General features: G+C 44.3%; 1 protein-coding gene across 1 annotated transcript in view; it reads right to left on the reverse strand.

Moving 5' to 3' along the window:
- Positions 1–1,571: 1,571 nt before the first annotated feature.
- Prtg (protogenin) overlaps positions 1,572–17,709 on the reverse strand; it is a 121,770-nt gene continuing 105,632 nt past the window's right edge. Inside the window, exons 16-20 of the mRNA XM_005347642.3 lie at positions 16,415–16,597; positions 14,389–14,509; positions 12,517–12,679; positions 9,341–9,445; positions 1,572–8,740 (exon numbers count right to left, since the gene is read on the reverse strand). Of these exons, the coding sequence (XP_005347699.1) occupies positions 8,333–8,740; positions 9,341–9,445; positions 12,517–12,679; positions 14,389–14,509; positions 16,415–16,597 (980 nt within the window). The 3' untranslated portion in view covers positions 1,572–8,332. The remainder of the gene's footprint in view (positions 8,741–9,340; positions 9,446–12,516; positions 12,680–14,388; positions 14,510–16,414; positions 16,598–17,709) is intronic.

Raw genomic sequence — 17,709 nt, forward strand, 5'->3', positions numbered from 1 at the left:
GGGGAGGAGGCGGAAATCCTCAATAAATAAATGAATTTTAAAAAAAAAGCAGAATACTGAATATTGCCCGCCAGATAAGCGCGAGGACCTGAGTTAGGACATGGTGCTTTTACACAGATATACACACACTCTTCACACTTTTGTGTCTCTCATGGTCTTTCACTCCCGTCGCCCTTGGGAGATGCCAGATGCTTATGACGAGTTGTCACTTGGCCTCAGCACACTGATCAAGCCTCATGGATACAAACCTTTAAGTGTCAAAGGAAAGCTGACCTAGCATCATATTGACACCGTCTTGCAGACATGGAGAAAACCGTCAGTTTGTCAGGATCTAGGATTAGTTAGGCGACCAGCATCAGGGCATGCTTGTGAGGAATGAGTTAGATTCTGTTAACTAAGGTGGAAAACCTTAGTCATGGGCGGCACCATACTACTTTTCGGGGTCTTGGATTGAATAAAGAGAAAGGGAGCTGATCTTTCTGCTTCCTGATTGGGGATGTGATGTGATTGGGCGCTTCATGCTCCAGCCTCGTGATACCACATCACGATAGATGTTGCGCTCAGCCTGTGAGCCACAAGCCCCGCCTTTCTTACGCTGCTTTGGTTAGGCATTTTGCTACAGCATAGACAAGTCACTACTAATACACGCTTTTTCCACCCAACTCTCATCTCCCCAGTATAATTTCTCTCAAAAACGTCCCTTCACCTTGCTGTAGTCAAATCCATGAGACCTGAGTTCCAGAGTTGATCTCCACCCTTCCACCAGGTTTCACTCTTCAGAGTGACGGTCTCAGTGCTGAGACCCAGGCTTCAGATACAAAGAAGATTCATCCAGAACCAATGGGGACAGCCAAGAATAGAATTGAGGCCAACATGCATTTCCAAGGTATGTGTAGGCACAAGCAGACATATGTGGGGACCAGAGGACAAATTTCGGAAGTCAGTTCTCTCCTTCCACTGTGTGGTTCTGGAGATTGAACTCAGGTCATTAGGAGGGCAGCAATCACCTTTACCCACTAAGCCATCTCTCCAGGCCCTGTATGTCTTCCTAATGTTATATGCCCAGGTACTATTGTGCTGTATCCATGAGTGCTTATTCCTTATTTTTGTTTTTGCACATGCTCAGTCACTTTTACTTGGGTCCCAGCATTAACCGGTCATCTGACTGGACCACTTTTAACCACTGAGTCACCTCTCCAGCTCCAACTTTAGATGTTCTTAAAGAGAAGGTTTCCAGGCTCCTCTTGTCATCCCAAACCTTCATTCTAACATCTTCTTCATGGAGTCAATGCCTTGTGGACCTGAATGTGCCCAGAGCCTTTGGGTCACCTCATGTTTGCTTCCTGAACGTGCACCAACCAACAGGAATGGGAAAGGTGTGTGTTCTTGCCAATATACAGTACACGCCACATGGCTACAGTTCTTAAAGGGAGGCCGGACGCAGGAATACACAATAAGTCATCCCTTCCAACTGTTCTGATGTCCAATCTCTAGTTTCCAAAGAAGGAAAACGCATACCATTTGCTTTTTAACTAAGGAAAAGTTTTATTTAAACTGTGCAATCCATCAGTATGTAGACAGCAGTTTTCATAAACATTTTGGCATTTAAACTTTCATTCACTTTTTGGCATGACCTGTAGGGCAGAATACAAACCACACGGGGTAGTGGACGGATACTAGGAAATATTTGCTATCATGCTAGGAACAGAAAACAAACCCACATCGTTAAACAACATATGTTTTAAGAAGACGTTTTAAAAAATACATTCAAAAATCAAGACAAACATTCACCATCTTCACGCAATGGAGTCTGCTGAGCTGGTCCCCTGAGTCAAGTAGAAATCGAATGTAGCTCAGCCCCACAGTCCACGCTGAAGCTGGCAAATGCTGCCCTTACAAGGAAGCAGAGAGTGGCAGGACCCAGAACACCTACTACAGAAAATAACTTAACTGGCTCCCACACTTCATTAAATTCACATCTTTGAAATAGAAAAAAAAATCCTACACGTACAGACATCAACTTTTGTTCAATGACAGTAACAGACAGACAGATTTTCTTAACACCTGTCCTACACTCTAGCGAGGGGCTAAGGCAATGTCTGTGTTCAGGCTTACCACCAGGAAAGGGTTTTAGTCTGGGAATGGAACAGATAACACAGAATGTGGCAAATAAGAAACTCTATGACAGCAGGAAGAGTAGCTTTGTTTTTGTTTTGTTTTTTTAAAGAGAGTTCAGTAGGAAAAGAAACATTGTTTCTAAAGGTTTAAGTCAAGAATGTATTTATCAGAAACTTGAGGAAACCTGTAAAACTTTGCAGGCCATCGATGGAGCGAAGCTGGCTGATGTGAACAAGGAAAGAGTGCATTTGTTAGAAATGAAGATGAGGTTGGGAGGATGGTACACCTTTAATCTCAGCGCTCAGAGGCTGTGTTCAAGACACTTAGCTTTTCCGCATTGAGCATCTCCTCCTGGCTAGCATCCTGTGAATGGAAACAGCTTTCTCTCTCTGCTAAAGAAATCCCGAATATCAGTCAGGGTAGAATTCGAAGTCATCCTTCAAAACTGAAAGGAGGCCAGCTTGAGATAATCAGACATTAGAACGAACTAGAGCTTTGGGGTCTAAAACATCCAGGAAAAGAACAACTAGAAGATGAAGCAGGTGGAAAAGTTCAGCGCATCCTAGGAACTACACGTGCTGACGGAGTGAGGCCAGGCAAGGGCCACGGGAAGCTTCAGAGCTGACCAATTAGAAGGTGGAACATCCGTCACTGTTTAAATGAAGGCAGAAACCAGGCTGCAAGGCAAAGGGTGATTCTGCCGTCTTGCTCATCTATCTAGGATCCCTTCCTCAGCCCCGCTCCAGCATTATCATTTGAAGAGAGAAAAAAGGTTTCCAAAACTTTCTGATGAATCCAACATAGTTGGAGGCAAATATTTAAGAGATTTTTCCCCCCTCTGAAAACATAGATAAGATCTGGAGTGGAGTGAGGAGCCAGGTGACGGTAGCATATGCCTTTAGTCCCAGCATTTGGGAGGTAGAGGCGGGTGAATCTCTGAGTTGAGGCCAGCCTGGTCTGCAGAACGAGTACCAGGACAACCAGGGCTACACAGAGAAACCCTGCCTCAAATCCCCCACTTAAAAGAAAAAAAGTAAAAGAAAAAAAGTTGAATTGGCTTTGAAGGGGTTTTAGAGACAGATTTTAATGCACTTTGAACAAACTACAGGGCCTATTTTTCCAGTCTTTGACATTTTAAAGGTGCTTCCAGGGGAAAGGGAACATCAGATTTGCTTGAAAACCTAGTACCAAGCTTCTGAGAGGAATTCCGCAGAATTGACGGATCTGTAGTAGGAAAACAAAGACCACTCAGAAGTCTACAGAGGAACCCTCAGAACCTGTGAGAATCCTACAATACATGACAGAAGAAACTAAGGACATCATCTTGGATGAAGAAGGCCAGAATAATCTAACCAAATGAATACTCAGAACCAAAGAATCTTTCTTTCTTGGGGTCAGAAAAAGAGAAGGAGAGGGGCTATGTTGCTGGTTTTGAAGAAAAATGAGTTCACAGTCTTTAAAAGCTGAAGACAAGGGACCGGCTTCTTCTCTCGGCTCCCAGGGGGAAGGCAGCCCCCTTGGCAGCTTCATCTTATCCTATAGCTGGGCCGATGGCCCATACCTGTCATCTTGGGAGTATGAGGCAGGAGGAGTACCACCAGTTCAAAGCCAGTCTGGTTTCCATAGCAAGTTCCAGGATGGCAGAATTTCAGAGCAAAAAAACTTCCTTAAAAAGGAAAAGAGTTCAGACCCGCAGAGTTGTAAGATACTTAGGCGCTGCTGCTTGCAGACACTAAATTGGTGATGGTTTGCCGGGAAAGCGGCACAGAACCCACCTGGTAGAAAAGCCGGTAACACACACATTGCATTAGCCTGGGAATTCACATCCTGAGCATAAGCAACCCAGCACAGAACCTACGGCTGCCTTCTAAACATCAATAAAATCCACAATCAGATGAACGGCTGTGCATGGCGGTCTCCAGAACCCGCCGCTCTGCGCTCACAGATAGCAGGGGTGATTTTTGACTTCAACCAAAGCAGTTTTATCAGAGACGCATGTAGTAAATGTTCAGGCAGGAAATATGCAAAACACATGGTTGGCCTCAGAAAAACGACAGCTTTTGACAATACAGTTCAAACTTTTGTCCCCCCACATCTGGTATTCGAAACGGACATCTGCTATGCAAGTGTACAGAAGCGAATCGGTCGCAACAGTCACTGACCGACTCACGGGCGGTAACGTTTCCTGGAATGGCACCCCCTCGCCTTGTTTCGCTATGTACAGCAGGCAGGACTGGACCTCAGGTATCTGCCTACTGCGATTGATCAAAGGAATGCACCATGCTGCCATGCTCGCTTTTGAGGACACAAAGAACTCTTTCCAATGGTGTCCTCCTAAGGACTTCAGCAGTGCTCCTGAGTCGTCAGCCATGAGCCTTTAAAAAATTTTTTTTTTCAGACGCCCTCCAGAAAGCACAGACATGCTGCACACACAGTCACTGCTGTGTTGCTGGCGGGGCTTGTGTTTGAGGTGATGGCAAGAAAGCCTGTAACATGTCACCAGCATCTAAACTCTTGGTACTTTTCAAAACATCATTTAATAGATAAATACGTCTTTTTTATTTAGATTCTACATTAAAAAAAGTCATTCTCTTCACCCAGATTTCCATTCGAGATTAAGCTCAGATCCTTTGGTGCAATGAAAACCTTGTAATTTAGGAACCCCATTTTAACTCAAAGCGCCGCCCACCCAAACATTTGCCTTCCTCCAGCTGCCTGAATAACCAGAGAATGACTTTATATAGGAATGCAGACTATACGGAGGATTTAGGGGCTCCCATGTACCCAGGGACAGAGGAGCCTGATGTTCTAGCTGGTGACCGTCACACACTCACGGGGCCTTATGGAAGAAGCACAGCACCATTTTATCAAAAATATCCCCATGAATAAACCAGTGGATTTCACTGAAAATCTGGACACAGAGGAGAGGGTCTGGAGAGATGCTTCATTAACATAAAAAACAACAAATAAGAGTTCAATGTACAGCTAAATTTCTCTATATTCGGAGGTAACCTTAAATATCTTTGGTTTTTAATTTCTTTTTAATTTGCTGATATAAAGTACTCGAATAAAAACACTGATAAATACCAATATAACTGTATTGCCTTTAACTATGTAAACTTAGCTTTTCGTCTTTTCTTTTTGCCACTAAAGCTAGATTCCCTATCTGCTTCTAAATAAATTTATTTTAGATCTGCTCATCTTTACTTACAGGTTAAATGATATATTTTAATAGTCTTTGGTATGAAAATACTGATGAGCAGTATATTGTAATATCTGACATTAAAAATGACAGGCAGGTTATCAGTACTTCTAGCAAATATGTCTTTAGAAAATGAAAGTTACCAATTTGCATACCAGCCTATCTAGAGTTGAAATATGATGAAGTAATGGTACCATAAGAAAGAAATGATAACCTTAATATTTTAGTTAGAATTTCGTACTTCAGACTTCACAGAAGCTTGCTTTCACCAAGCCAAAAGCCTCCGTTTAACATTAAATACCTTATTCCACAAGATCAAAATATTTATTCTTAGTGATAAGATTTGGTTTTTTTCCCTCCAACAAGCAATTTCAAAAATTTGAAAATACATTAATACTATAGAGTTAAAGATTTCTTCGCTTGCTGAAGGAAAAAAAGCTACAGTCGAAATACTTTGTAACCATCTGTTGGCAAGGAAATTACAACTTACTTTTAAACACTCTGGAGACAGTAAGGTAGTTAATATCACTAGTCTAATTATCTGTAACTATCAATATAAACCCTACAGTTTAGGGTTAGAAATTACTTGAAATTGAGGCTATTTATAGCTGTTTCTAGTGAATTGGATTTAGGGTAATTATAATAGAAATTTCATTTTTCTACTGGAAATTCTTTGGTAACAGGATTGTGACAGAAAAGTCTGCATAACAATAAAATGAAAAGCCTAAAAAATGAACTAGCAAATAGCTATAAGCTAAAAGTCTACTGTAACTAAGGGCCGATTCATCAAAACACAGGGCCCGTTCTTTTGGGACAGCATCCCCTCGGACCCTTTCAGAGGACCCAGGCAGAGAACACAGTTCAAATGCACACGGCCCTCAACCTGAAGCGTCACCTTGACATTTTGTTTGCTTTTGGAGATTGAAAACAACCGCTCCCATCATACTCTTCATTTCAGATACTGATAGACGTTGGCCCACATACTTAACTACGAACCAAACAACACCATACCCTGTCAGTGCGCCCGCCCATGCGTCATGAGCTCAAGAGAAACAAAAACAAAACACAACAAAATTCCCTGAGTACAGGAAAGAACAATAACACTAGAATAACTTTAAAGAGAGGTAGTATAAACAGGAGTACGAAGGCACGGGAAGCCCTTTTTCTAGCCTCCCATCATTTACCTAAAGCTCTGCTTTTTTTTTTTTCTTTCTCTTTTTTTTTCTTTTCCCATTTTGCCTAAAAAGCCCACAGTGAAAAGGACAGGACTACGCTCAGAAGTGGCAGCCGTGGGTTGGGTTCTAAGCATGCCCGATTTGGCACAAACCTTAGAATCACACGGCAGGGCCATCAAGGGAGTCGAGAGCGTGGTGATTATCCAGCCGGTCCCTTGACTTTAGGGCTCCATTTGGTAGGACCTGTCCCATCTGTGCCGGGAGGGTTTCAAGGGGAAAACCCACAGAGGGGCCTTCTTTGAAAATAAAACTCAGAATCCATTTCCAAAAACATGGGGGAGGGTGAACCCCATGATTCTGAAAGGCTAAGGACACGCCTCTCTTTCAGGCATCTCTTTTTTCTCTCCCTCCCATGAGGCTCAGCACAGGAGTTGTTCCTCGTGGCTGAGAAGGCCTGCTCTAAGGGCTTGCTGACTTCAAACCAGGGAGAGGATGAACTCACTCCTGGAGTTAGTGAGACAGTAAGCCAAGAGGTCACCGGGTTGGTGCGGTACAACATCCCCGGGGGCCAACCTGCGCTTCCAAAGGAGAACAATGCTAACAAGGTGCCAGATAACGTTAGAGCTATCAGTGAGAGCCAAGTTTTGTTAAGGCAAATTTTTGGTACCCTTTTTCCTAAACATCTTCATGAATATTAAAAAGGTATAAGGCAAAATTTTTCATAATAATATCCTGGAAGGCACTGCTATTATAAAAACCTCAAGTTCATCTTATTTTCTACTGCTTCGTGTATCTTCATTCTCAGTACTTCATGACATTTCTTTGCCCCATTTGAAGCCAAACTGGGACTTTTTTTTTTTTTGAGACTGGGTTTCTCTGTAGCTTTTGGAGCCTGTCCTGGAACTAGCTCTTGTAGACCAGGCTGGCCTCGAACTCACAGAGATCCGCCTGCCTCAGCCTCCCGAGTGCTGGGATTAAAGGCGTGCGCCACCACCGCCCGGCTGAACCATTCCAAAAAAAAAAAAAAAAAAAAAACCACTTTTCTACATTGTGTTTTGCAGCTAGCTCAGAAACTCTGAAGTTGTTCTGCAAAAGAGACAGCGCAGGCCTTGACCAACTGTGGGGCCAAAGAGAAGGTGGCTGAAGGCAGGCTGGTGTGGGCTGGAGCGAAGGATTCCTGCTCTGGCACTCCAATCCCAACAGCCTGGCAAGGAAATGATCCCTATGTGCTACGGAATGGTTTGCTTCTCCAAGGAGACATCTTTGTTTCATCCATTCAAATAAATATAGTCCCATATTTTCTCCTCACAGCCAGAGATCACAACATTATCCAAATCATGCAGATGTTACAGCTCTAAAAGAAAAAAAAAGAAAAAGAAAAAAGAAAAAAACCAGAGCTTCAGATCAACATTCTTCCTCTTCTTGCCATCAGACTCCTCAGTCACACACATCACACACACAACGGACACACGGTGGCATCACTAGGAAGTCCTGCTGGCTACGCCGCTGCGAGAAGCCAGCCCAGGAGGAGGCAGCACAGTTCTTCAGAGTCCGCCAAAGCAAACTGAGGTAGCTATTCAGCAGAGGGCTCGGGCAGTCTTCCCTCCGCTCCAGTGATACATCTTAGAACCCAGTCAAGCATCCTGACTGCCCTTTTTCACATTGTTGACAATTGAAACATTCAAAATTCGTGCGCTTAAAAATAATTAAAAAATATTTTTAAAAGATGAAAAAAAAACAATAAACAGTAAGACATCAAGATTTTCACAAAAGGCTTTGGCTCCCTGTTCATTGTCCTTCGAACAGACGCTTGTTGTGAATCCCTGAGCATAGCTGTCTAGATGGGAAACCCCTTGGCTGCAAAGCACGGCCCCACGGACTCTGGTGGCTGTGGGGCCCAGGAGGAGGTCTGCTCGGCTGGCAAAGGCTCTGCAGGGTCTCCGTGCTTCTTCACGGCACCATCTCCATCAGAATCGCCACCGGCGAGAGAATTCGAGGTGGGGGGTGTGCCACTGATGACCGAGGACAGGTGGATCTCATCATTGGACTCGTGGGAGAACCTTCCAGAATCCCCCGTCTCGTGGCTGCCTTCACTGTTGGCCGAATGCTCAGCATCAAGGGCAGCCCCAAAGGGTCTTGGGAAGCTGGTGGTCTGGCCTGGGGAGCTGGGGGAGTCTTCCTCGCTGATCAGCACAGTGGTGCCTGGCTGGTAAAAGCACACGGGCTGGGTGAATCTTCTTGGAGTCTGGGCAAAAACAGATGAGGGAGCAATGAGGCCACAGCTAGTTCACGTGCACGGATAGAGATCGCCATTGTGAATGGATTGTTTGCATCCCTGGTTCCCACGGACAGCGGGGAGCATTCCTGAACTACTATACCAACTGAAATGCTACAACCTTCCTTGGTGGGGCTGGAGAGATGGCTCAGGGGTTAAGACTCGAGTGTAGTGCCTAGCACCCAACATCAGGTGATTGACGTGCCTGTAACTCCAGTTCCAGGTGATCCAATACCCTCTTCTGGCCTACGTACGCATGTGCATATCTCTACTTAGGCATACACACCCATAATTAAAAATAAAATCTAAAACAAACAAACAACCCACAACCTTGGTTACTTTGATATAAGCTCATGTCCCTTTCTTTTCTTATGGTCCTCACGCCCCACTGAAAACCACATCTCTGATGACTGTCTCAACTGTCCTTTTGGCTGTCACTCAACAAAGCTCTTCACTGTCAGAATTGAACCACGTCGGTCAAAGATTATTGACTTTCACGTTCCCATTTCCCTCTTCTAATTATCATTTTTATGTCATGGACACTAAATGATTCTCACATGGGCGAATTACCTGCTCAACTTTCATTTTCTTATTGTCTTGGAAAAAAAGCCACTTTTTCTTGGTGTTGTTTTTAACTATAGGACCATAGCTGTTGATGATCAGGTCAGTTCCTCCCTGAGGAAACACAAAGAGAAAACACCTCAGAATTAGAGATTGGATTTCACTGCAGGACGCACACAGAGATTTTTAAATGTCTAAGGAGACAAGGCACCTCTGTACACAGGCGCATATTCAGGACATCTGTTTGCCATCAAAATCACATCAGGGCTGGAGAGACGGTTCAATGGCTAAGGGAACTGGCTGTTCTTCCAGAGGACCCAGGTTTAATTCCCAGCACCCTCATGGTGGCTCACAACCATCCATAACTCCAGGGGGTCCTATGCCCTCTTCTGGCTTCCACACACCAGGCACATACGTGGTGCTCAGACACATGTGAAGAAAAAAAACCAGCCATACACATCACAAGAAAAACATATGTTTATTTATTTGCTCATGCTAGCCTGGAGCTCTCTGGTTTCCTCTCCAGACTCCTGTGTACTAAGGCATGACAGGAATGCACTCCAACGCCTAGCCTGGTTCACTCTGTACCTACCTTCTGACCCTCTCTCTGACATGTTTTTTTTGTTATAGCAAGCAAAAGTATGGAATTATGACAAGATATCAACGATCACTTGTGCATTTGTTCATTATATTCTCCATTCAACCTTCTTTGCATGACTGACATAGTTTAAAAGCAGTCGAGAGGAACAAGATCCTGGACCCAAAAGTAAGGTGTCATCTGCAGGCCAACCAAGGGGACTGGCCAGGCCTCCAGCTGCTCTCCGCTTCTTTGACTTTAGATTCTACCTCTCTTTCTCTCCATCTTCTCCTTCATTTTGTTTCTCCCCTACCTTTTCTTGTATCTGCTGCCAAACTGGTAATAACAGAACCACAATATATACTAGTATTTGCCAATTTTGGACTCTAGGGCCAAGGACAAAGTCCACTTGTACAGTGCGTGGCTGGTATGAAGGAAGCCCTGGCTTTGATCCCCAAGAGACAGAAGCTGAGGAATTCGTTCAAGGCTAGCTTTGTCTACATAGTAAGTTGTAGTCAGAATGGGTTACATGCCTTGAGAAAACACATACATGTGCACGCACACACACAACCTTTTAGATTTTATGTCCTATATTAATTTGAAATAAGTTGAATAGGGCTTGATTTTTTAATTATAAAGTAAGAGCTAAAAGAGGCTGCAAACAACACAAACGCAACAGCAAAAATCAAGTACCTTTTAAAATTAACAGAAACATGTGGGCAGGAGAAATGACTCAGCAGGAGAAAGGCACCTGCCACGGGTCTAATGACCTGAATTCAAGTCCCAAACCCCACCCAGCAGGAGAGAACTGACTCCCACAATCCCCTGGCCTCCACGTGAGCACCATGACATACAAATGCCCACATACATCAGAAACACAGAATAAAGAAATGCAAAGAATTAATATCCATGCTCCTAAAACTTGAAAATGTTTTCGTCATGTTGACTACACAGGAAAGGGTCTGTGAAGGAAGGCTGATCACAGGGAGAAATCTCTTCCACATGGGGTTGGCTCTGCAGGACACGGGTGTGTGTGTGTGTGTGTGTGTGTGTGCGCGCGCGCGCTGCGTGTGTGCTATGTCATCGTCTTTTCTAAGAATCCTTTAACAATCTAGAAAACCTTCTTTGCTGAGGCAGTGGACACACACCCAGAGCTGTGGGTGTCTGCAGTTAATAGTGACTAACACATGTCACATTATGAGGCAGTGGACACACACAGAGCTGTGGGTGTCTGCAGTTAATAGTGACTAACACATGTCACACTAGTTACGGAGCAGCTATGACGAGGTGAGACGGAGTCAAGGTGGTGGCACACACCTTTTACCCTAGCACCGAGGAGACAGAGGCAGGTGGATCTCTGTGAGTTTGAGGCAATTTGGTCTACAAGGAAAGTTCCAGGATAGCTGGAGCTATAGAAAAAAACCCTGTCTCCGGAAAAAAACAAAAAACAAAACAAAACAACAATAACAACAACAACAACAACAAAAAACAAAGCAAAAGTTCTAGCTGGTGTCCATAGTGCTTTAACAAGCCTGGATAAGGACATGAAGAAGCGCCCTCTATTGACGCCTCGTTGTAATATCTACTTCTGCAGACATACAAGAGAAGGCTCTTTAGGTGTGTATGCAAATCTTTGTTTGCTTGTTTATTTATTTCTTTGTTTGTTGTGTATTTATTACTTATTTTATTTTATGTGTACAGGGTTTTGCCTGTGTGTATGTATGTGTACCATGTGCCTCAGGAGGTCAGAAGAAGGAGTCAGATCCTTTGGAAGTGGAGTTACAGGTGGTTGTGAGTCACCATGTGGATGCTGGGAGTGGAACCTAGGTCCTCTAGAAGAGCAAAAAATGCTCCTAAGTTCCGAGTCATCTCTCCAGCCCATACCTTTCTTATTAAAAAAAAAATATTCTTTGGAGGTGACAAAGATGGCTCAATGGTTAAGCACACAGGCTGCTTTTTCAGAGAACCAGGGACACATCCCCTAGACCCATATGTTAGCTCATAACTATCTGTAACTCCAGTTCTAGAGGATTTGATGCTCTCTTATGCCGTCCTTGGGCACTGGGCACACACATGATGCAGAGACAGACATGCAGACAAAACACTCTCACATATAAAAGGTTTATATAAAAGTAAATTCTAAATCTTCTTTATATCTGGTGTACTCTGAGGATCGATACAGGATCGATACAGGCAATCATTAAACTCAAGGTAAAACCATTTAATAAAAGTGCTGATGCTGGGCTGAAGAAGATGGCTCAGTGGGTAAGAGCACTGCCTGATCTTCCAGAGGTCCTGAGTTCAATTCCCAGCAACCACATGGTGGCTCACAACCATCTGTAATGAGATCTGGTGCCCTCTATACATAATAAATAAATAAATCTTAAAAAAAATAGATGTGTTGATGCTAGAAGTGCAAGGAAGCCCAAATTATCACAGTAACTAATGATGGGGATCCCAGCTCCCAGAGCCCTGTCTAGTGTGTGTCTGTCCCCACTCCTCCTCTGTCTTCCATCCTTTGTTCTTTCATGTGTCCTCAACTTCAACACACCCAGCACACGTTCCTTGTAAGTCTTCTTCACACGGGAGAGAAGCATACGCAGTGTACCTTCGCATCAATGAAGCTGCTCGGCATCATGGGTACCAGAGACTCTTCATTCTCTGAAGCTCTCTCCAGGTTCTTCCCCACGTCACTCCCCGCGGCTACAGAGGCGCTGGCTCGGGATAAGGGCTGGGTTCCATTCTGTGTTGTCTTGGAGGCAGATGACTTCCTGAAATATTAATAAGGAAAGAAAGCCTTCTCATCTCATGGAAGATATGGGCAAGTGTACCAAATGTGGCATTTAATCACAACCTTACTTTATTTTCTTTTATTTGAGACAGTAACTTGTGTGAGACAGACTGGCCTCAAACTTGTAGAAGAGAATGACTTTGAATTTACTTTTTTTTTTCTTTTTAAAAATTTTACATTTATTGCCAGGTGGGAGTGGTGCATGCCTTTAATCCCAGCATTTGGGAGGCAGAGGGAGATGAACCTCTGTGGGTTCAAGGCCAGCCTTGAACAAATTCCAAGACAGGCTCCAAAGCTACACAGAAAAACCCCATCTCGGAAAAAAAAATTTACATTTATTTATTTACTGTGTGTGTGTGTGTGTGTGTGTGTGTGTGTGTGCATACGTGCATATGGACATGTGAAGGTAAGGCAATGACTTTCAAGACTCAGTTCACTCCTACCATGTGGGACTGAACTCTGGTAGTCAGGTTGTGAGCAAGCACCTGTATCCACCGAGCCATCCTGAACCATCCATTGAACCATCCACTGACCCCCTTGACCTTGATCTTTGTGCTTCTGCCTCCTGCGCACGACCAGCACTACCATGAGAGCCACCGCTGACTTTCTGCAGTGCTGGGAATGAGCCCAGAGCTGCACGGTTTGAGCTGAGCCCTCTAACTAACTGAGCTGGCTCCTCAGCCCACAGGTTTGGAAGCAAGGAGCTTCTCCAATGCCTATGTCTCAGATAATACATTCTGGATCTTTAGCGTTGTTCACTGCTGTAGTGTTTGTGATTCGCCCGACAGCTGATGGCTAACATGTCTGTATTTACTGCATTAGCCTGCGATTCTGGTCGCTTGTTCTGTGCTTCTCTTGGTGACTAACGCATGTCTGCTGCCTCTTGAACATGAGATCATGAGGAATCCTCTGGAGAAGGCATGTTTCGGATCAAGTGTGCCATTAAAACAGACACAAAAGCAAAAACCAACGGCTTAAGGAGACTTCTCATTTTCTCAAAATGACTCAGAAATGCAGAAACCAAGTTCTCATTTAGGGATTTTTATTGGCACAGCAGTTTTTTGTCCAAATGGCAGGAAAATGATCTCAGTGTAAATTCAGCACATTCTGAGCTATAAAAACTCCATAACATCACACTCCTTTTAAGGAGGAAAATAACCCAGTTGATTCTACAAGGCCTTGATTTCAATGCGTTTCCTGCAGCTGCTGACATTTAAATGTCTTTAACCATTATAGCATCTCTTTCTTTGCATACACACGTGTGTGTGTGGCATGCATGTGTGTTCACATATGTATGCATGTGGAGAGCTGAGGTTGACCCAGGTGTCAATCACTTCCCACCTCACATTTGCGGCTGAACCTGGAGCTCACCATTTCCACCAGACTGGCTGTTGAGCTGCAGCCATTTTCCTGCCTTTGCCTCTTGAAAGCTGACATGATAGGAAGGCACCACTCCCGGCTGGCATTTGTGGGTTCTGGGATCTTTGGCTCTCACACTGGGCACTTTACCTGTGAGCCTACATCAGCAGGCTTTCTCTGTGCTGCTTTGGAGCCTATCCTGGAACTAGCTCTTTTAGCCCAGGCTGGCCTCGAACTCACAGACATTAGCCTGCCTCTGCCTCCCACGTGCTGGGAGGCCTGCACCACCACCGCCCAGCTTACATCAGCATCTTTACAAGGGAAACACACCTGGCTTTGCTTCGGTAGATCAAGATGAGAACGCAGATAAGGATGCAGGTCAAGGCTATGCCAACGCCTACTGCGATACCCGTCATTGACTTCTGGTCCAGATGGTAATAACCTGCATAAACTAGAAACATGACATGTTTACTCAATCAGAAGATGATGCAGGAGGCCACCTGTTTGCTCCTGGCTGCTCAGCCCCAAAATAACCACACAGAAACTGTATTAATTAAATCACTGCTTGGTCTATTAGCTCTAGCTTCTTATTGGCTAGTTCTTACATCTTAATCTAACTCATTTCTATTAATCCGTGTATTGCCATGTGGCTGTGGCTTACTGGCAAGGTTCCATCCAGTGTCTGTCCCTGGCAGGGCTACATGGCTTCTCCCTGACTCTGCCTTCTTTCTCCCAGCATTCAGTTTAGTTTTCCCTGCCTAGCTCTGTTCTGCCCTGCTATAGGCTCAAAGCAGTTTCTTTATTCATTATTCATTCGTTAATGAACCAATAAAAATGACACCTATACAGAAGGACTTCCCACATCAAGAAGAAACAACCACATTTCACATATATGGTTGCTTTTCTGTAATCTGTCTTTATCTCACAGGGAAAGTTTTAGCACTCCATCTAAACAGAAAAGTCATGAACTGATCTTTGCCAGGGATTACAGAAGTCAATTTATTTTCTAGTACTGAAGATCGAGACCATATTTTGACAGCATACTATTATATCAAACAATGAACACCAATCTAGAATTTTATTTATTTGGTTTTTCTTGAGATAGGGTTTCTCTTTATAGTAGACCAGGCTGGCCTCAAACTCACAGAGATCTGCCTGCCTCTGGGTGCTGGTATTAAAAGTGTGTGTCACCACTGCACAGCAAATTTATTTATTTTTAAATATTTTTTTTATTTTTTAATTTACATATGTGTCTGTGTATATGCACACACGTGTGCAGTGCTCACAGAGACTAGAATGCAATCTCAGATCTCCCAGAAGCTGGGACCCAAACTCTGACTTGGTTCTACCAAAATAGCTACCTCCTTCCTGTTCTTTTTTAAATTTCTCTATTGTATTGTTTCTCGAGACAGGGTTTCTCTGTGTAGCCCTGGCTGTTCTAGAACTCACTGTGTAGACCAGCTTACACAGATCCGCCTGCCTCTGCCTCTGGAGTGCTTGTCACCACACCTGACCCCTCTCTCTTCTTAATTCTGACTGTCTGCTCTTCTTGTCTTCTTCCACACCAGCCACCGAGTGATGCTCTGTGGTTCCAGAGTCCCTAACCTGTGTTCAGCTGGTGGCTTCTCTCCTTAAACCTGCCCTCTATTTCTCCTCCATAGGAAAGCAGAGTGAGGCTTTCAGTCTGGACCCCAGGGGGCACTGGCTCCCTTTAGACTGAGAAGACATTGAGTCCTGAGTGAGGGTGGCTGCTTAGCCACATTTCCCTCCTCCCAACTGTTTTTCTGAGTAAAAACAACCTTCTGTCTGGGAGAGTTGTTTTTCTTAATAAAAAGCCAGTCTCCTCCCAGCCTTGGAACCACAACCACCTCTGCTGTTGGTTTCCTCAGAACCTCCCAGGATGCTCACGCCCACCAGTCTGGGGCTATCCAGCCCAGCAGCTACACAGCTGGGAGCACAGAGGTCTGGAAGCACAGTGGTCTGGAAGCACAGAGGTCTGGGAGCACAGAGGTCTAAAAGCACAGTGGTCTGGGACCACAGAGGTCTGGGAGCACAGAGGTCTGGGAGCATAGTGGTCTGGGAGCACAGAGGTCTGGAAGCACAGTGGTCTGGGAGCACAGAGGTCTGGGAGCACAGAGGTCTGGAAGCACAGTGATCTGGGATCTGAAAGTTTATTCTGAGGTGATTTTCCCTCTCCTTTCCAGGACCACAGAAGAGAGCCATCCAACCCAGAAACCCCAGAACCCTACCAGCAACAATTCAGCAAACCAAGTGCAGGCTAAGGGGTGCAGCCACTGTGGGAGCTGAAGTCGAGGACTAGGGAATGAAAACAAAGCGACAGGGGCAGCATCCAGACCTTTGGCATCAGAAGAATCCAAATGCTTGGGCCTCTGGTTCGCTGCTGACGTGTCCTTGGGAAGGACAACCAGCTCCACGGAATTCGAGAAGGGCCCTTCCCCCACCTCATTGGATGCAGATATCTTGACAATGTACACGTTTCCTGCCACCAGGTTTTCCAGCAGAGCCATGGTTATTGCCCCTAGAAACAGACAAATCAAGTAAATTTTTAAAGTCACACAAACATGGACCAACATTTAAGAAGTATTTTTCTGAGGATACATTTAAAACATTTTTTTTTTCCTCTTGGGGGTCTGGAGAAATGATGGCTCAGCCATTAAGAGTCTTCACTGATCTTTCAGAAGACCTGAGTTCAATTCCCTGCACCCACATCGTGCAGCTGGTAGCCACCTGTAACTCCAGCTCCAAGGGATGTAATGCCCTCTTCTGGACTCCACAGGCACCCACACACATGTGGAATGCACACAAACATAAATAAAAATAGAAATAAATCTTTAAAAAAAAATCTTTTTCCGGACTGGAGAGATGGCTTAGTGGTTAAGAGCACAGACTGCTCTTCCAGAGGTCCTGAGTTCAATTCCCAACAACCATGTGGTGGCTCACAACCACCTATAATGAGGTCTAGTGCCCTCTTCTGGCCCACAGGCAGGATACTGTATAAATAAATAAATCTTTTTTTTAAAAAATCTTTTTCCTACAGGACAGTGGTGGCACAAGCCTCTAGTTCCAGCACTCGTGAGGCAAAGGCAGGCAGATCTCTGTAAGTTTGAGACCAACCTGGTCTACAAAGAGCTAGTTCCAGGACAGGCTCCAAAGCTACAGAGAAACCCAGTCTCAAAAAAACAAACAAAAACCAAAAAACAAAGAAAAAAAATCTTTTTCCTGATTATAAGAGTGACATTCTATTATGGGTCATTTGGAAAACACATTTAAATCCAGATACACTGATAATTCCATTTGTTGACATTTTAATTATTTGCATGTGTGTACAAATGTATGCACACAGATTTTCTGTTTGTTTGCTTTTTCATAAGCAATTTGTTTGGTTTGGTAAGGGGCTCGGATTGAAGCCGGGTTCCTGTGCATATTAAGCAAGCACTCCACTATGGAGGTACATCCACACTATCTTCACCTTGTGCACTTTCTTAATGTCTCCACTTAGCATTGTGCTGTGCACATATAGACCTCTAAACGGTATTTTAGGTGAAGGGTTTTGTTTGATTGGCTTTTTAAAGATTTGTTTTAGTTTTAATGATTGTATAAGTGTATAGGGGTGGGGTAAGTACATGTGAG

The sequence above is a fragment of the Microtus ochrogaster genome, chromosome 5, assembly GCF_000317375.1.
Source record: "Microtus ochrogaster isolate Prairie Vole_2 chromosome 5, MicOch1.0, whole genome shotgun sequence".
Lineage (NCBI taxonomy): Eukaryota > Metazoa > Chordata > Mammalia > Rodentia > Cricetidae > Microtus > Microtus ochrogaster.